At 56.3% G+C, this 19,166-nt stretch overlaps 1 protein-coding gene across 1 annotated transcript; it reads left to right on the top strand.

The window, feature by feature from the left end:
* The first annotated feature begins 1,244 nt into the window (after positions 1-1,244).
* GGA1 (golgi associated, gamma adaptin ear containing, ARF binding protein 1) lies at positions 1,245-18,430 on the top strand. The gene is made up of 17 exons (XM_024200096.3): positions 1,245-1,594; positions 4,007-4,091; positions 5,904-5,979; positions 6,698-6,796; positions 7,608-7,731; positions 8,322-8,422; positions 10,322-10,402; positions 10,976-11,113; positions 11,287-11,368; positions 11,860-11,967; positions 12,314-12,469; positions 13,581-13,636; positions 14,217-14,389; positions 14,513-14,802; positions 15,008-15,177; positions 15,932-16,042; positions 16,272-18,430. The coding sequence occupies exons 1-17, from the start codon at positions 1,564-1,566 to the stop codon at positions 16,380-16,382; spliced, it is 1,992 nt and encodes a 663-aa protein (XP_024055864.2). The 5' UTR covers positions 1,245-1,563; the 3' UTR covers positions 16,383-18,430.
* The last annotated feature ends 736 nt before the right edge of the window (positions 18,431-19,166 follow it).

The raw sequence follows: 19,166 nt of genomic DNA, 5'->3' as shown, positions 1-19,166 counted from the left end.
ATAAATGAGCAAACAAACTCTGGTGTTAAAAGGCACACATTGCAGGGGAAATATACCTCACAGGGTTCTAAATTCACTTATCAACCCAAGAAAGGGACTGGGCATTATCACAGACAACTCAGTGAAAACTTCTGCCTAATGCATAACTGTGGTCAAAAACAGCTAACAGGGTTAATAAGGAATGGGATGGAAAGTACTACCAAAAATCATTATGATGCCTTTATATAAAGTCAATCTCACCTTGACTAGTGCCTGCAGTGCTGGTCACCTTATCTCACAAAGGATAGTGCAAAACTAGAAGGGTTTCAGGGAAGAGCAATGAGAATGATCAAAGGCCTGGACAAATTCCATATACAGAGAATGAAAAGCTTGAGGATGTTCTCCTTAGAAAGGAGACATGACAGAAGTATATCAAATAATGAATGGCATAGCAAAGGTATCATCCCTGTTTTATAACACACGAACAAGGGGCCACTCACTGAAATTAAAACATTGGACATTCAAATGGAAAAGGCAAATACTGATTATCTTTTTTTTTTTTTAGTACAACCATAGCTTGTGGAACTCACTGCCACATGGCATCACTGAGATCCAAGAACATCTTAGGAGTCAAGGAGGGGGAGGATATTTATAAGGCGAGCAGGAACATCCTGGTGAAGATGCGAGGCCCTTCCCTGCAGGCAGGGATGGGGCTCCTACCCCCCAACAGCCACAGACCAGCTAGACCCCAAAGCACAAGAATGTGCCGCCCTATCACCCCCTTGTTTCAGTGTTGGCTCTGGCCAACCCCAGCGCTTGACTCGGATCCGCCTTGCGGCGGGTAGTTCCGCAGACTGGCTCTTCCCGCGGGGGGGAAGGGGGGAGTTGCCTTTCACTAGCTCAGAATTCCCCAAGGGCCGCCACCCCCACGCCTGGCCCAGACACCGCAGGGAGGGGGCGGGAGGAGGAGGAGAGAGGGAGGGTCCATTCCCCGACGGGGTTGGGCGGATGGTACCAAGGGCACCCACGGCGCTATAGCACCAGCCCCTACCCCTAAACGCCCTTTTAAAGGACACGCGCCCCGAGGCGGAAGTTCCCCTTCCTCTCCAGTTTCTCGCCACCGGAAATGCCCTTCCTGCCCCAATCACAGGCAGCCACCCACCCACCGGGACAAAGGCCCTCCCGGAAGTTGGCTCTATGGCGCTGCCCTGTTCCCGACGCTCTAGCGCTGCTACATGATCTCTATGGCACATACGCAACGGCTTCTAGATAGTTCTTCCGCTTCGTCTCTTCTGTTGGCCCGTGGCGCGGCGGACTTGACCCGTCCTGAACTCTATGGTTTTCGGCGCTGACGTGCTAGAGGAGGTGGCAACTCTATTGTTCAGGCGGTGGCGCTCTAGCGGAAGGCTGAGCTGCTTTGTGATTTCCGAGACGCTCTACGCGGACGTGCGGAGCTCCATGGTCTCCGTAGCGGCGCTCTAGACGGTTCTCCCCGATCTCGATGGCTCCGCGCCGCCGGGCCGGGAGGGCGGAAGGGACGTTGCCCTTTTAAGCCAAGGGGCGGCGGGGGCCGCACGAGCCGCCATGGAGCCGGACGCGCTGGAGTCGTGGATCAGTGAGTGAGGCTGGGGGGCAACGGGGCCCTCCGCGCGGACACCCGGATCAACCCCCCACGTCCTCCCGTCAGCGCCACAGTGTGATCCGGATCAACCCCCTCCCCTCACCATCCGTCAGCGCCACAGTGTGATCCGGATCAACCCCCCTCGTCCTCCCGTCAGCGCCACAGTGTGATCCGGATCAACCCCCTCCCCTCACCATCCGTCAGCGCCACAGTGTGATCTGGATCAACCCCCCTCGTCCTCCCGTCAGCGCTACAGTGTGATCCAGATCAACCCCCCCTCGTCCTCCTGTCAGCGCCACAGTGTGATCCAGATCAACCCCCCCTCACCATCCGTCAGCGCCACAGTGTGATCCGGATCAACCCCCCTCGTCCTCCCGTTAGCGCCACAGTGTGTTCCGGATCTCACTGTGGCGCTGACGGAGGGATGGTGAGGGGGGTGATCCGGATCAAGTCCCCTCATCACTCCCTCGTCAGCGCCAGTGTGATCCAGATCAACCCCCTCCCCTCCCTGATCGCTTCCACAGCACGTTCCAGATCAGCTGGGCCATCCACCCCTGGGGATCACCCCTGCCAGACCAGAGAGCCCACCCCCCAAATGCACCCACCCCTGCCGTGACCAGTTCCACCCCCAACTCTGATCTGTGGGGTGTCAGTGTCTCTCTCTTTTAGGCTTGTTCTCAAGCCACTGCACCCTCAGATACACACTTTGTTATCCTGTTGATGTTAACTTGTGCTCCTCCGTCTCTTTGTTGTGTGCACCTGTTGTCTCTCAATCATACATTTTAGATTATAAACTCTTTGGGGCAGGGACTCTCCTTTCATATGTGTGTGCAGTGCCTAGTGCAGTGGGGCCTTGATGTCTGGTTGGGGCCTCAGTACTGCCACAATACAGATCCACCTGCCACCCACACTCTGATCCAGCTCCAGCCCCATCATTCATTTATGCTCTCCTGACAAGTCATTAATGAAGGATAATGGAGTGGACAGTATGCTTATAACATTTGTGGATTATGCCAAACTGGGAGGGGTTCCAAGCACGTTGCAGGACAGGATTAGAATTCAAAAGGATCTTGGCAAAGTAGAGAATTGGTCTGAAATCAACAAGATGAAATACCATAAAGACAAGTGCAAAGTACCTCAGGAAGGAAAAATCAAATGCACAACTACAAAATAGGGAGAAACTGACTAGGTGGTAGCACTACTGAAGAGGATCTGGGGGGCTTTAGTGGATCACAAATTGAATATGAGTCAACAATGTGATGCAGTTGTGAAAAGAGCTAATGTCATTTGGGGTGTATGAATAGGAGTGTCGTATGTAAGGCCTTGTCTACGCTACTGGGGGGAGATCGATCTAAGTTACATGAATAACGTAGCTGAAGTTGACGTATTTAGATCTACTTACCACGGGGTCCACGCTACACGATGTCGATGGGAGACACTCTCCCATCGACTCCCCTTGTGCTTCTTGTTCACTAGACTCGCTAAATTGACCGCTGATGCATCGATCGCCACACATCAGTAAGTGTAGACAAGCCCTTAGACACAGGAAGTAATTGTACTGCTGTACTCTGCACAGGTGAGGCCTCAGCTGGACTACTGTGTCCAATTTTGGGTGCCATACTTTAGGAAGGATGTAGACCAATTGGATAGCCCCCGGAGGACAGCAACAAAAATTATAAAAGGTTTTGAAAACCTGACCTGTGAGGAAAGGTTAAAAAAACTGGGCATGTTTATACTTGAGAAAAGAAGACTGAGGGAGGACCTGATAATAGTCTTCCAATATATTAAGGGCTGTTATAAAGCGGATGGTGACCAATTGTTCTCCATGTCCACTGAAGGTACGACATGAAGTAATGGGGCTAATCTGCAGCCAGGGAGATTTAGGTTAGATATTAGGAAAAACTTTCTAACTGGAAAGGTAGTTAAGCTCTGGAACAGGCCTCCAAGGGTGGTTGTGAAATCCCCACTATTGGAGGTTTAAGCACAGGCTGCACAAACACCTGTCAGGGATGGTCTAGGTTTACTTGGGCCTGCCTCAGTGCAGGGGGCTGAAGTTGATGACTTCTCAAGGTTCCTTCTAGCCCTACATTTCAGTGATTCTCTGTGGGGTGGCTCTGATCCCCTGCCCGACTTCACCTGCAGGTAATGTTTGCAAACTTCCTGCCATGGTATTTCACTAACTTCCATCTCAGTTCCAGTTATGACTCCTTTGGGAGAGGCATGTGGAGGGTCTGCTCTCCCCTCAGTGTGAACCTCTGTTAATGCAGCTTGTGAAAGGCCAGACTCCCGAATTAGTGGGTGGTGTTGGTATTACACCCCACCCTTACAATCTGTGTAGCTGATCCTCGCTGGGTGGGAGATTCTCTTTCTGACAGGATAGTCTCTTTTCTTCTCTCTCACATCCAGACAGGGCTACGAATCCTCTCAACAAGGATCTGGACTGGGACAGCATCAATGCTTTCTGTGAGCAGCTGAATAAGGAGCTAGAAGGGTGAGTACACTCCTTCTCCTTCCTCCCTCTAATACAGTGGCTCTCAACCTTTCCAGACCACTGTACCCCTTTCAGGAGTCTGATTTCTCTTGGGTACCCACAAGTTACACCTCACTTAAAAACTACTTGCTTACAGAATCAGACATAAAAACACAAAAGTGTCACAGCCACTATTACTGAAAAATTGCTCACTTTCTCATGTTTACCATGTAATTATAAAATAAATCAATTGGAATATAAATGTTGTACTTACATTTCAGTGTATAGTAGATAGAGCAGTATAAACAAGTCATTGTCTGTATGAAATTTTAGTTTGTACTGACTTTGCTAGTGCTCTCTACAGAGCCATCCCTTGGGTATGGCGAATCAGGGCAACCGCTTTGGGGGGGTCCGCGGTCCGGTGCAATTGGCCGGAGGGGTTGGTCCCGGAAGTGACAGATTCGTCACTTCCGCCCCAGGCCCCGTACCGCCCTAGGAAAGGCCCTAGCTCTCTATGTAGCCTGTTGTAAAACTAGACAAATATCTAGATGAGTTGATGTACCCCTGAAAGATTTCTACGTACCCCTGGTTGAGAAGCACTGCTCTAACAGCTCCAGGTTACACACCTGGATTCCAAATGCACGATCTTGTAAGCTAAGCAGGGTCATTCTGAGTCTGTGCTTGGATCGAGGAGAACCTCTCAGGGAAAAGTCCTTCTGCTTCAGGAAATGGCATAAAAGCCCAGTAGGTGGCATTCTTTCTTCTCTCTGATGCAGTACTGTGCCCTGCTCCTCTTCAGCGATCCCTCAATGCCAAGGGGGTTCATTGGTGGGTTTTTAGGTGGCTGTGGAGCCCAAGTGGTGCCCTGCAGATTTTCCCACAGAAGTAACAGGTGTAATTTTGAAAGAGACATAGTTGTTCTTTTCTCCTTTGTCGCTTCTCCGTCTCATGAGCACGTCTGTTCTCCTCAAAGTGAGCTGTGGCTTGGAGTATGGTGTGGCGCCGCTGTGTTCTTTTCTGCGCCAAGTCCTCCCAGTTTGTTGGGCTGATGCCTCCCTTTTTAAGGTGTACTTTCAGTATGTCTTTCAAGCGCTTCCGCTGCCCTCACGTGGTGTGTGGGGGAGGAGAGGGAGGATGTTGCTACTCGAGGAGATGTAAAACTGAGGTCCTGGTTGCTTCTGACCCATGGCTCTTTTTGTGAGAACAGGAGTCCGGGCCAAATTCCTACAAGGATAGTTACATTCTGCCAACCTGAAAGTGCCTTTAAAGTTTCACATTGGGAGATCACTCTTCTCTCCCCCCCCCTCCCCTTATGACTTTGCTGTGTAGCTTTGCTTGTGCATTCCACCCCAGAGGCAGCTGCATTAGTGGGGCAGTGAAGGATTTCTACAGAGATTTGTACAGGACTTTGAGATCCTTTGGGATTGGAGATGCTCTAAGGCCCCATCAGTTAATTAATAAAGTTGCCGTGTGCTATTGAAACTAGCCCCTTTGCCCCAAGCACATTGAGGGGCCCCTTAAGGACTTTGTGCATACCCAGTGGTATGAGCAAGAGCTGTGTCCCCTGGAGAGATGCCGGTCCATTTCTCAATAGTACCTAGCCCTTGTATAGAGGTATTTCATCAATAGATCTCAAAATGCTTTACGATGGAAATCAGTATTATTGTCCCCATTTTACAGATGGGGAAACTGAGGCACAGACTGGGGAAGTGACTTCCCCCAAGGTCACCTAGCAGTCCAGTGGCACAACCAGGAAATTAACCCAATCTCCTGAGTCCCAGTCCTTTAGGTCACACTGTCTCCCTACAACCACTGTGCTTTTTCCCCTTCCAGTCCCCCGCTTGCCACCCGACTTTTAGCTCACAAGATCCAGTCTCCGCAGGAATGGGAAGCCATCCAGGCCTTAACGGTAAGGGAGAGGCTCTCCAGACGGGTTAGACAGATTAAAGGCCAGGGCGGGGAGTGCCCTGTTTTGCTCTTTGGGCTGTGGGGACTCTCCCGTATTGCTCAGCTAAAGCCCTGGTGCACTCAGGCTGTCGGGAAGGGCTGGTAGAGCGCTGCCCATGGGCTGAAGGTTGTTCCATCTGAGTGAAGTGGGGGATCTTACCCCGGAGGGGATCAGTGGGAGTGGCTTGAATGGGCCTTGGATCAGGCCCCTCATAATCTAGTCCGAGCTAGTGCTGTGAATGCCTCTGCTGTGAGCTCCTGTGTTTTCTGTGTCTCTGATGGATTCTCCCCTCCCCCCCACACACACACTAACGTAAGCATGGGGATTCACTGCCTGTCTCTGGGGTGGGGGAGGGAGCCCAGAGGACATTCCCACCAGCTGTTTCTCCCCTCCTGTGGTCTGCTGTGTGTTTCAGGCAACCACTTCTGCCTCTGCACCCACCCTTTGTGGGGACAGGTTGTTCCCCTTAGTCAGAAGGCTGGCACCTGTGATATGGAATAGAAGGGGGGAACCAGCCTGGCTGCAACAGAGTCACCCAGGGGTCCCTCCCCAGTGACCCTGACCCCACGAGCCAGGATGTAGGGCCTGCTCTCCCTTTCCCTCGTGCTGCGGGGTCAGTCCTGCCAAGGGGAGCCAGCTCCTCCGCCTGCTGACCCTGACTCAGCCTCTGCTCTCTCAGGTGCTAGAGACCTGCATGAAGAACTGCGGCAAGCGCTTCCACGACGAGGTGGGCAAGTTCCGCTTCCTCAACGAGCTCATCAAGGTGGTGTCGCCCAAGGTGGGTGCCAGCGCCCCGTTGGCAGGGCGGGGCGTCAGGCTGGGAGCAGCCAGTGAGGGACATAGAGAGAGGTGGAGCTGGGGTAGGGATTTCCCCACCCCCCTCCCCAACCTGTGCAGATCTATGTTACCTGCTCTCTGTGTGCTCCCAAAGGAGGCCATTGCTGGGAGTGAATGTATTGGGGGAGGAGGACTCGGTTTGCCTCCCTCTGTGTTCCATTGGGACATAGCAAGGCAGCTTCTTGTTGGCCACTATAAACTCCTCTCTACAGAGGAATCTCCCCATATGCACCTTCCCCCTGCCGGGCAAATGGGACTTAAACTGGCCCTTCATCTCACTGTGTCTGAGGCAGGGCTGGCTCCAGGCACCAGCTTGCCAAGCAGGTGCTTGGGGCGGCCACTCTGGAGAGGGGCGGCACGTCCAGCTATTCGGCGGCAATTCGGCGGACGGTCCCTCACTCCAACTTGGAGTGAAGGACCTTCCGCCAAATAGCCACCGCAGATCGCGATCTCGGCTTTTTTTTTATTTTTATTTTTTTGCCGCTTGGGGCGGCAAAAACCCTGGAGCCGGCCCTGGTCTGAGGGCTGCCCCACACTGGCTGGTACTGCCTGGGATCTCATGTAAACTCTGGCCCTCAGGGCCTCACCCACCCTCCCAGCCCCCCTATGCTGGAGGCCAACCACAGTAAGGGGCATGTTGCAAGGGCCGTTACTCACTTCCTCCTTCCCTTCCATTGTCCGTTGGGAGCCATCTCACTTCTCCCTGAGAAGTTGGCCGTGTGTGGATCAGCTCTGCCCATCTCTCCCCTCAGTATCTAGGCAGCCGAACTCCTGAGAAGGTGAAGTTGAAAATCCTGGAGCTGATGTACAGCTGGACGCTGGGGCTGCCTCAGGAAGTGAAGATCACAGAGGCCTATCAGATGCTGAAGAAACAAGGTGAGAGCCAGGTATCTCCTTTGGGGAAGGGCCTTCCTCTGCTGTGGCAGACGCTGGGTCCAGGCTGGATTCTGGCCTTCTCTGTGCTCGGGCCTGGTCTAGCAACTGTATGGGCTGCGCAGTTCAGAGGCCGGAGGGAGCAAATGGGAACTTTAGCAATCTAAGCAAGATGGGGAGAGTCACTGGTGGTCTGATCTCTGTGTGGGGTGAAGGGGGATGTGACATCTGTCTTCCTCACCAGCCCCAAGATGTGGCTTCATAAGAGGTGGTGCCATAGGTATAATACGGTTATGGCAGACCAGGACATGTGATGCATGGAATGACTGGGATGATTTCCTGCTAGTGGGGACTTGGAGATGCTGCAGACGATGCACGGCTGGAGCAGGGGGTGGGTGGAGCATGCCCCCCACCCCCAACCCTGACGCAGAGCTGAATTGGACCGGCCAGAGGGAAAGAAGATGTCCATTGTGTGAGGCCTAGATCAGGGCTTCCTGGAGCGGGGTTAGCAGAAGAGCCATCTGGTAACCCCAGCACCGCCCCAGTGAGGTGAGGGCTGGGCCCGGTGATGTCTCTGCTCCTCTCCCCCACAGGAATCGTGAAGTGCGACCCGAAGCTGCCGGACGAGGCTCCCTTGCCCCTGCCTCCCCCCCGGCCCAAGAACATCATCTTTGATGACGAGGAGAAGTCCAAGGTGAGGGCTCTGTGGGAGGAGGAGCAGAAGGCCAGGCCTTCCTGCGTCTGTGCTCACTCATCTCCGTCCGTGGGGCTGGCTGGCGCAGCAACAAGACCAGGAGCTCGTTCGCCTGCTGTGTGCTGTGCTCAGGAAGGGGACATGCTTAGGGCGTGATCCAAAGCAAACCACTAGAGAGATTCCCACTGATTTCAGTGGGCTCTGAATCGGGCCCTTAGAAAGAGAGAGACTTGCTCTTTGACCTATTGAACTAGATGCTGCTGGATACTGATTAGGGCGATAGCATGGGGACTAGTATGACCTAGCATTGACACTCGTATGAATGAATAGCAGCTGCCATAATATTACCGAGGCGATGGCTCCTCTTGCCACGTGGCATAAACAGATTGCAGCTCAGAGCGCAGACACTCTTCCTCTCCCTCCCCCCAGGACACGTATGGCCCAATTGGTTAACCCTTCCTTGAACCATCCAGCATCGGCCTCCCTCACAGCTGGGATACCAGACGGATAAGCCACCGCTCTGGCAGTGCTGATGCTCTTAAAATGGGGAAAGCTGAAATGAGGCTTCTCTGGCAGCAACTCCATAGTCAAGGCTGTCCAGCTGTTTCCAGTGGCAGCCAGGTCGGGATCCCAGCTCTTCACTGTGCAGCGCCCTGCACACAAGACTTGGCGGGAGGGTCCAGTGTTGATCGGACAAAGTGTTTGTAGAGAAGCTTCTGGAAAAGCGGCCTTCCCCTTTTCCTGACAGTCACCCCTTGTTGAAACAACTCTTTGGTGATGACTCCAAAGGGTGGGTGTGGCTGTGAGGGTGAGTGGATGGGTGTGCGAGGAGCTTTCAGAGTCCCTATAGGAAGGGCACTGGGTCTGAAGCTAACAGAGAGAGCTTTACTCCCAGGGGGTTATTCATTGGCACTAACGAAGGCAACGCATTAACGAGTCTGGGGCATGGCTAAACACACGAGTTGTGGCACTTTGACGATACTGGTAGAATTAAAGCTGAACCCCACCCTCCAGCGTGGACCTAGTTCTACCAGCGTAACTGTGATGTGTGCTGACCTGTATAGCTATTCTCGTAGGGAATGGGGAATAAGGTAGGCCGGTGTAAGCGCCTTTATCATGGTATAAATGCAACCACTCTAGGGGATTGTGCTGCCATTCCTGGTACTAGGGAAAAGTCACTCCTCCAGCCAACACAGCTGTACTAGGACCAAAAACTGTGTGTAGACTGGGCCTCAGGGAAAATCCCTTCTGTCAGGTGTCGCTTTTCTCTGTTTAAATTTATGGAGATATCCTGTCTCCGGAAGGGACCTTGAAAGGTCATCGAGTCCAGCCCCTGCCTTCACTAGCAGGACCAAGTACTGATTTTGCCCCAGAGCCCTAAGTGGCCCCCTCAAGGATTGAACTCACAACCCTGGGTTTAGCAGGCCAATGCTCAAACCACTGAGCTATCACTCCTCCCAATCAGGTTTCACTTCCTCTGTGCCAGGGAAGTCGTTCTCCAGCTCCCCATACTGTCAGACAAGGCCGGAATTTCTAATGTAATAAAACAAGCCGGGAAAAAACGTGTTTGTGTGGAGTGTTGGGGGACCTTTGAGGTTCTTTTTAGTATGTATCAGAAAGAAGCACACAAACAAAGGCACACGCCCAGTTATGTTTCCCTTTGCCGATCGCCTTTGAGGTCATTTGTGGCCCTTTAACTGTCCTCTCAAACGTTCAGGGTCTTCCCTGTGCTGAGGGCGGGGATGTTCCGTTTACCAGCGATGCCCCAGCCTTAGTTCTGTGTTAACAGAACAGTCTGTCTGGGAACCATCTGCTTTAGAGTGACCCCTGCTGCCAGCGACCCAAGCTTGGAATTGCCTCCTCTGCCCCAGTCCACGTGCCTCTCTGTCTATCTTGCAGATGCTGGCTCGCCTGCTGAAAAGCTCCCATTCTGAGGACCTCCGGGCTGCCAACAAGCTCATCAAGGAAATGGTTCAGGAGGTGAATTTCCTCATACAGGCTGTCACCAGGGAAGGGGCGCTGAGGATTTATCCGCTGCCACCCCCCGGGGAGGAGAAGCCTGGCACAGGATGCAGAGAGGTCCTGGGATGGGGTGGAGCATATGGCCAGTGTGCTTGCATCCCCGTATTGACCTGGCAAGCAAGGGAGCCCACTTCCCATGACATCACGGGAGGGGCCAATAGGGGGGTGAGGAGAGAGATCCCTGGGATTTGGAAGTAAATTCTGCTCTCCCCAGTCAGGTGGAGGTGGAGGGGGACATGGGACATGGGCACAGAGGGCGTTCTTGGAGCACATACCCTGCTGTGGCGCCCTCTGCTGGTGCAATCCCAGCCCCTGTGCCATGCAGTGGGTGCTGGATGGTCACCAGTGTAAACTGAATCTCTCCACCCAAGCTGCAACCATTCCAGGAGAAGCCCCTCCCTGCCCTGCTCTCTCCAGATGTCATTCGAAGGGGGAAGCCGCTCTGTGCCCGCTGTCGTAGCCGTCCCAGTCCCAACTTGTGGGGAGGGAGGACATCAGACCCCCCTCACCCATCTGCTCCTCCCGCTCCAGGACCAGAAGCGAATGGAGAAGATCTCCAAGCGTACGAACGCCATCGAGGAGGTGAACAACAACGTGAAGCTGCTGACGGAGATGGTAACCAGCTACAGCAAGGGGGAGACGACGGAGAGCAGCGAGGACCTCATGAAGGTGAGGGCTGGGACTGCCCCAGAGTCACTTCCCTCTGTCTCACACACCAGGGTGAGGTAAAGAGGCCCTAGGGTGAAGTGGGTTTTTACTCTGCAGCTCCTGCCATCTCCCTTTCCCCGTCCCCTCCTGAGCGCTTCCCTGCCGCCCACCTCCGCCCCCTTTCTCTCCCCCAGGAGCTGTACCAGCGCTGCGAGCGCATGAGGCCCATGCTCTTCCGGCTCGCCAGCGACACCGAGGACAACGACGAGGCGCTAGGTAAGCTGAGCCACCCACCAGCGCAGCACAGCCCTCCTCGCTAACCCCTCCGCCTCCCCTTCAGCTGTGCCCGACATTGCATTGCTATGCACCCCGTCCCCACCCTGCCCGCTGTGCCATCCCCCTGGGATGAGGGGGGCTGAGCTGCAAGCGGGTGCTGGGGGAAGCCCAGCTGTGCGTCGTGCGTTGCCAGACAGTGAATCGGGGGAACCTATGTTCACCCCTTAGGAACACGCCATTGAAAGTGCAATGGTGGAGGGGGGTGTGGCAGATTGGAGGAGAACCCGGGCAATGGGCGATTGCTCTGGGGCACGGGGCTGCGATAACAAAGATGTCTTTGCCAAAGCAAAGAGTCAGTTCCCTGGCTCTCCTCTGCCCCAATCTATAGAGGGACAGGGAACGCCAGGGCCTGCACAGGGTACATGGCCGGGCTGCCACTTGACACCCCACCTCCTCTTCTGCCTTCGAATCCCCTGCCCCTTCCATTGCAGCGGAAATCCTGCAGGCCAATGACAACCTGACCCAGGTGATCAACCTGTACAAGCAGCTCGTGAGAGGAGAGGAGATCAATGGAGAGACTGTGGCTGGCCCCCTCCGAGGTGAGGAGCCCTCAAGGGAGGAGGGGAGTTAAGGGGGAGATCCAGCCAGGGGAGGTGACAGTCAGGTGGGGAGGTGGAAGGGTGCGGTTGGGGCCTGGAGCAGGGTAACTGGGAGGCTGAGATGAGGAAGACACTCGATGAGCCAGACGACATGCCGGAGGTGCTTTGGGAGGGGGAGATCAGAGACTGTGGGTGAGGCTGAAGCCAGAAGGGGGAGCAGAGAGGGGTGTGGGGGTAAGAAGGTGGATTGGTGACCGAGCCAGCTCCCAGCAGAGTGAGAAGATTAGGGGAGGGATTCTCTCTTTACAGCTGCTCAGTGATCAAAGCCTCTGTGTCTTCCCTACAGGCAGCACCTCAGCACTCCTGGACCTGTCGGGACTGGACATGCCAGCGCCGGGCCCCTCCTACCCAGCCTTACCCACCCTGTCGGGTGGCTCCATGCTCCCTGTGCCTGACCCAGCCAGTGCCGTCTCCCTGCTGGATGACGAGCTCATGTCTCTCGGTGAGGAGGGAGAAAACGCTCAGCTGTTACTGCGTGGTTTGCAGGCGAGCGGCGCCTTGAGGGGGGATAGCTGCTGGTGGGAGAGGCTGATGGTGTCTTGACGGGGGTATGTCTGAACTGCAGCTGGCAGTGAGCCGCCCCACCTGGGCAGGGCAGTCAGACTGGCGCTAGCGGGGCTCAAACTATCATGCTGAAAATAGCAGTGGGGACGTTGCGGCTCCGGCGAAGACTCAGGCTGGTGCCCCGAGCTGAGACCCAGGGGTCACGTGGGTGTGAGAGCCTGAGCAGCAACATCCACACCGCTACTGTTAGCGCCCGAGCTCGGCCCCACTAGCGCCAGTCTGTCTACCCAGGCTGGGAGTGTAGACACGTCCTGGCAGGCCGAGAGGTTACTGCTCCGCACTGCCCCGTGGGAAACCCCCGTTCGCCTCTGAGTCTTCGTGCCTTGCGAGCACCTGGGCCCTTCGCAAGCCGCTCTCGTTTCCTAGAGTGCAATAAACCTCTAGTGCGCAGACACAACGTAGCACAGGAGCTAATGGTTACGAGCCCAGAGGGGTGGGGATCTCCGCCCCGGGGCCCCCCACTCCGTCGCTGGGGCTGCTGACGTTGCCCCGGGGAGCTGCCTTGTACAGATATGTTACCAACAGACGCTACGGGCTGCAGATGCAGAGTAGATCCCAGGGAATGCAGCTCCCAAGGAGGCTGCTATGGGACATAGGCTCCTAAATCACTTAGGGGCTTTGGAAGATGTTCCCTTTAGTGATTGTCCTCTGTCTGCCTCCGGGGTAGGATCGCTAAGTGACGTTAGCGCTCTCCTTTTGAGGGGCCAGCTTGTGCCATTGACTCTCTTGGGTCCCTACCTGTCCCCTCTGTGCTGAAGGGCAACTGAGTAGCCTGGAACCAGAGAAAGAAGCTGATGGAGAGTGGGGAGTGACCAGACCTGATGGGGTGGAAACTAGGGGCACTTTGCTTTCTTCCCGGCCCGCCATCCCTGCATGTCTTCTCCACCCCACCTAGCTCCGTTTAGCAGCTGCCCACCTCTCAGGCTGTCAGCCCCCTCTTCAGTTACCCGCAGGGCTCTTTGCTCATGTCGACTCTTTTCTTCTCACAGGGCTGAATGACCCGGCCCCCCAGGCTGGGGACAGCAGTGGCTGGAACAGTTTCCAGGTAACGGTCTTAGAGCAGAGGGGCAGTAGTTTGTGAGAGGGAGGAAGAGACTGAAGATGAGGCATCATGGTTACATGGGGCGGTGGTGTATACGCACTGGGAATGGTGGGGCAGCGCGTGGGATAGAGGGGGTGGTGCTGCATGTGTGATGGGGACAGCAGGAGTGTGTGTGATGGGGACGGCATTGTGTGGGGGCAAAAGGGGGATGGCGGCGTGTGTGACAGGGACGGCGGTGTGAGGGGCAAAAGGGGGATGGGGGTGTGGGAGGCAGAGGGGAGTGCGGCATGTGTGATGGGGATGGCGGTGTGTGGGGCAAAAGGGGGATGGCGGCGTGTGTGACGGGGACGGCGGTGTGGGGGGCAAAAGGGGGATGGCGGGGTGTGTCGGGGACGGCGGTGTGTGGGGCAAAAGGGGGATGGTGGCGTGTGTGTCGGGGACGGCGGTGTGTGGGGCAGAGGACTTGTGCAGGGAGCAGAGGCCCACAGAGTGCTGGGGAGCAGTGTTGTACAAACCCCAGGCACAGGCTGGCTGTTGAGCCAGGCATGTCCCTTGCTGTAGTGCCCTCTGGCTGTCATTGCAGGATAGCAGTGAGCCCAGCCTGCCCTCCATCCCAGCTGCTCCAGCACTTAAAGCAGAGGCAGGAACACCCGCCCCAGGCCCTTCCCCTGTCACCAGTGGCCTGGATGACCTGGATCTGCTGGGGAAGACTCTGTTACAACAGTCCCTGCCTCCAGAGTCGCAGCAAGTCCGATGGTAAGAGCCAGGGCCAGGATCAGGGGTGAGGAACGGACGGGATCAGCCGGACTTTCCTTTGCCCTCTTCCAAGCATCATGGGCTTGTTCCAATGGCCTGTTCCCTTATCTCTTCCACCCCCAGGGAGAAGCAGCCGGCCCCCCGGCTCACGTTACGGGACCTCCAGAACAAGACAAGCTCTGGCACCTCAGTGACTGCCACCAGCAGCACCCCCACCCTGCTCCGGAACATCTCCTCGAGCCCTGCGGCCCCCCTACCGCCTCCTTTGGAGCAGCCTGCCCCTGCCACGCTTCCGAGAACCACTCCCACGCCAGCCGGAGCTATGCTGCCCCCTCTGGGGCTCCCCACTCCCACGTCCCCCCAGGAGATCTCGCTGGCGAACATCACAGTGCCTCTGGAGTCCATCAAACCGAGTGAGTGAGGGGGAAGAGACCGCTGGCTGGGGCAGCAGGGTTATAAGGAATCCTCACCTGACTGGGTGTAGGAGAGGGCCCAGGGGATTGGTTGTCCCGTCTGGGGGTTTCCATCAATCCCATGTCTGTGTAGCATGATAGGCTCCAGCCAGTGCCCATCTCTCTGCTCCTACTGACGCTGTTCCCTGGCCTCCCCTCCCTGCAGGCAGCATCCTGCCGGTGACGGTCTACGACCAGCACGGCTTCCGGGTCCTCTTCCACTTCGCCCGAGACTCTCTGCCCGAGCGGCCTGACATGCTGGTGGTGGTTATCTCCATGCTCAGCACAGCCCCGCTGCCCATCCGCAACATCGTCTTTCAGTCTGCCGTCCCCAAGGTAGCGAAGGCTGGATCCTCTTGGGGGGTGGGATGGGGGAGGTTCTTACTGCTCCTGACCCAATCTCGGGAGCTTGCAAAGGCTGTGTTTCTGCTTCTCCCCGCCCCTCCCACAGCAATGGGAATGGTCCACATGCTGCTCGTGGTCAGTGAACCAGCCTGTATCTCTCAGAAAGGAGGCTGGACAGGTCACCAACCAAGTGATCTCAGGGCTTGGCTGCTACAGGGTGGGTGGGCACAAACCCCAAATCCTCCGTCTATTTATGCACGCTGCAGTGAAGGCAGATTTGGGGTGGGGAGGGCTCCAAGCTGGGGGCTGAGTTCATTCCTTCTCTTCTCCCCACCCCACTGCTAATAGCTGTGTTTCTCTGCACCCAATGGATGGAAATCTCTGGTCCAGGGGCCGAGCATGATCCAGTGAAGAGGGCTAGGAGATCCAGGCTCTAATCCCAGCTCTGCCACTGACCTGCTGGGTGACCTTGGCAAGTCACTTCCCCATAGCATCTCTCCGTAAAGCAGGGTGACGATGTGTCACTGTCCCCTGGGAAGCGCTTGGAGATCAGCGGGCAGGGAGGGCTGTGGGAGAGCTAGGGCTGGGAGTGACTGAGCGCCCTCTGGGGAGTTTCTGACTGGGGTGGCTGGCGTGGGGGTGCCTTCCCTCATGGGGCAGAGTCTACGCTCGGGTTTAGACAGCCGGGCCCTATCACCCTCCTCTGGGGGTATCGGACGGTGACGCCCCCGGCCTCTCACCACAGGTGATGAAGGTCAAGTTACAGCCGCCCTCGGGGACAGAGCTCCCGGCGTTTAACCCCATCGTCCACCCGACTGCCATCACCCAAGTCCTGCTGCTCGCCAACCCGCAGAAGGTAAGGGCACCTCGCCTGCTGCACAGAGCCCCCTGGGGCGAGCGTCTCCCTGTGCCGGGTAGCGCTGCTCCGGGATGGGGCTGGCACCTCTCTCCCTGACCTGCAGCTCCCTCTCTCATTCCCATGCTCATGCCAGCTCTCCCGAGCCCCTTCCGCCTTCCTGTGTGTGGGTCTCTCAGACCACATCCCCCAGCCCCACCTCCTGACCGCGTTTCCCTTCTCTTCCCAGGAGAAAGTGAGACTACGATACAAGCTGACCTTCACCATGGGGGAGCAAACCTACAATGAAATGGGGGACGTGGACCAGTTCCCCCCTCCAGAGTCCTGGGGCAGCCTCTAGGGCCACGGCTAGGGTGCTTTTCCCGAATCCCAAGGACTCCGCATGCCTGCAGGACTGGAGTCCCCTGGGGCCGGCGCGTGGACTCTGGAACTAGCCACTGTGGGCCAGGGGGCAGCGGCAGTGTGTGTGTGAAGGCCTGCGGATGAGAGCAGAGCCAAGAGAAGGAGGGTGTCGGCTCAGTACAGGGTGGGGGACCGGGATGGAGCAAGAAGCTGCTCTGACCGTCTTCCCTGCTCTTGTAATCCAGCCCCCCCTCCTGCTCCTCTTCTAACCCCGCTTCCCCTTCAGCAGTAGGTATAGTGATCAGCTGAGAGCAACACTAACAAACCCTGGCCTGGGGGCAGAATCCGGGGATCCTCCTTCCTCTTCTGATGTAGGGCCTTTGCTGCTCCTGACCCCCGATCTGCTTCAGACTCCCCATCCAGTCCCTACTCCTAGCAAACTCTGCTCTGGAACCTCGGGGGGTAACTCTTTGGGGGCTCCCCCTTTGCAGCCAGGCCCCAAATCGTCTCTTCTCACCCCGTCATGATTCCCTACCCACGGTGGGATCACCCCGAGATACCGTGTGGAGCAAGGCTGAACGGACTGGGCGAGGGGCTCTGACCTCCCTTCACCGCAGAGCAGGCATCCGTCCCTGCTGGGGGCAGATTTCCCAGAGTCCTTGGCTCTCGCCCAGGGGCAGAGCAGTGCTGGGGAGGCTGGCTGCTCTGTGACACTGAGGCTGTGTAATGCCAGCAGGGAGGTCTTCAGTTCCATGGCACCCAGGCTGCATCCTGGCTCCCAGCCACTGACTCAAGCAGGGGGAGGGGGTTCTGGAACTGGCCATGCCCCGTCAGACCATGTCCCATTGCAGCAAGCGGTCAGGGTCATGGTGGGGGCGGGGGCAACATGCCGTATGCGAGAAGGACTAGCAAGAAAGCAGCGTGGCCTTCTTGGGCAGCGGTGAGGAAGAGGAGCAGGTATTAAGCATGTCTCCACCCCTGGACTTGAATGAGGCTGTTCCGACCCGCAGGCTCCCCTCCCCTCCCCACCTGTTGCAGGAGCCTGGGGTGAGAAGCAGCTAAAAGCCCTTCTTCCATCGCACCGTTTGAACTCCTTGGTTTGGGGGGTTTATTCCCTTCCTCTTGTGAGGATGGGCCAGCAGGGGAGTCCCCCCTCCACCTACCCCGCTCACCACCCGGGAGAGTGCAGGCAGCTGCCTGAGGACTTCAAAGGGGGACCCTGCTGGTAGAGCCCCACATGTTGGTACGGGGGAAAGGGAAGGGGGCATTTCTCAGCACTGTTCCGGGAGGAGCTGACTCAGTGCAGGTTAGTGATGAGGGAGCCCAGATTCCAGAGGGCTCTTTGGAGGGAGATGGGAAACCCCTGATGCTCTGTCTGACTGACATAAGGGGCAGGTCTTTCTCCGTGCATCTGGGATTCCAGCAGTTCAATCACTGTGACGCAAAACTGGTATCTGCTGGACCATGATGCTGGTACAGAGGGAAACGGATGGATTAATAGTTGAGCTGCAAGCTACGTCCTTCCCCACTATACCCTCATCTTGCTGATCAGTTTGCAGGCTGCACAGTTTGCCCTCTTCCCCTGCCCACCCCCAGGCAGCTTTCAGGCTCTGTGCTAAGAGGGCTCTGTCTATTTGCAACTGACCTGCATGTCATAGGCAAAACCTCTCCCTGGAGATGCCTTGGAGAGAGGGTGCCGGCATAGGGACTTTGCCCATGAGTGAGGGCTCGATCCAAGTGTCGGAGGCCAACCAGTGGGGCTATGCTCCTGTCTTGGGGGAATCAGAATTGCTCTGGGGGGGTAGAGCATGGAGTGGGAGGATGGGTTGGAGGGAAGGCCTCTGTGAGGTGGGGCTCTGCTGCGTCTTATTTTCTTTTCTGGTCTCTTTCAGGGTTTTTGTATGGATTTTCTTTGCAGATCTTGTTGGTTCTCGAACAGACTTGTATATATTTTCAGTGCAAATTCTGTACATGGAAAAGGATTTAAAAAACCGCCCGGCGCGAAATCTGCTGTATTTATGGGAAATAAAGAGTGTTCTTTCCTGATGTCTGTGTTTCCTGAATCAGACTTGGGCAGAGCGCCCCCTGCTGTCACCAGCGAGCCCCACACCTGTAAGCCATGGGAACTCCGCCCCCTGCACTGTCAGTGTCCCTACACCCTCCCAGCTAAGGTGAGTGCCCCCTGTTGGTGCCAGGGAGACTTTTCCATCCCTGATGTGGGGATTCTGCTCAGTGCAGCCGGACCTGGGGAGAATGCTGTGCTGGAAGTGTCCCCATTCCCTCTGCCCATGTCAGCACACTGCAGCCTAGACAAATACAGCATGGATCCCCAGTAACAGGGAGGCAGGGGCTGGATGGTGCCCTTCACCCGCTTTGAGCTCTGTCTACGACAGCCAAACCTGCGTTCACACCCAAACCTGGCCTTGACGCTCACCCTAGCTCAGTTAGCCTCGCCATGAAACTCAGGAGCCTCCCTGGACTTCGTTCACTGCCCTGCCCTGCGGGAACCAAGTGCCAGTGCAAACGAGAGCACCGAATACGCTTGCTGGCTAGTTGGAGCTGTTCTGGATTTCATGGTCTTGGCTCACTGGACTGGGAGCAGCACCTGCTTCTGTTTGGGGCTGGAATGCCCCTCCCCGGTTTCTCAATTCCTTTTTCTGTGCAAGGCTGATGTCAGGAAGAGCTCCCTCCCACCCCTGCTGCTCCCCAGGTTGGAGGAGGATGGAGGGAGGGGACTGCTCTGCAGGGCTTAGCATTTCCACCCTGGAGGGGATTGCTAGGA

Source organism: Terrapene carolina, unplaced genomic scaffold (assembly GCF_002925995.2).
Source record: "Terrapene carolina triunguis isolate 2854851 unplaced genomic scaffold, T_m_triunguis-2.0 Scaffold247, whole genome shotgun sequence".
NCBI lineage: Eukaryota > Metazoa > Chordata > Testudines > Emydidae > Terrapene > Terrapene triunguis.
The sequence above is the reverse complement of the archived record's forward strand: the minus strand, read 5'-3'. Positions and strand labels throughout refer to the sequence as shown.

What these genes read in the sequence shown, in the direction of transcription:
- GGA1 (XM_024200096.3), top strand. Translation starts at nt 1,564, where the DNA reads ATGGAGCCGGACGCGCTGGAGTCGTGGATCA. An exon ending in TCAGATGCTGAAGAAACAAG is followed by an intron (nt 7,732 to 8,321) that starts GTGAGAGCCAGG and finishes TCTCCCCCACAG; the next exon opens with GAATCGTGAAGTGCGACCCG. An exon ending in TGTGGCTGGCCCCCTCCGAG is followed by an intron (nt 11,968 to 12,313) that starts GTGAGGAGCCCT and finishes TCTTCCCTACAG; the next exon opens with GCAGCACCTCAGCACTCCTG.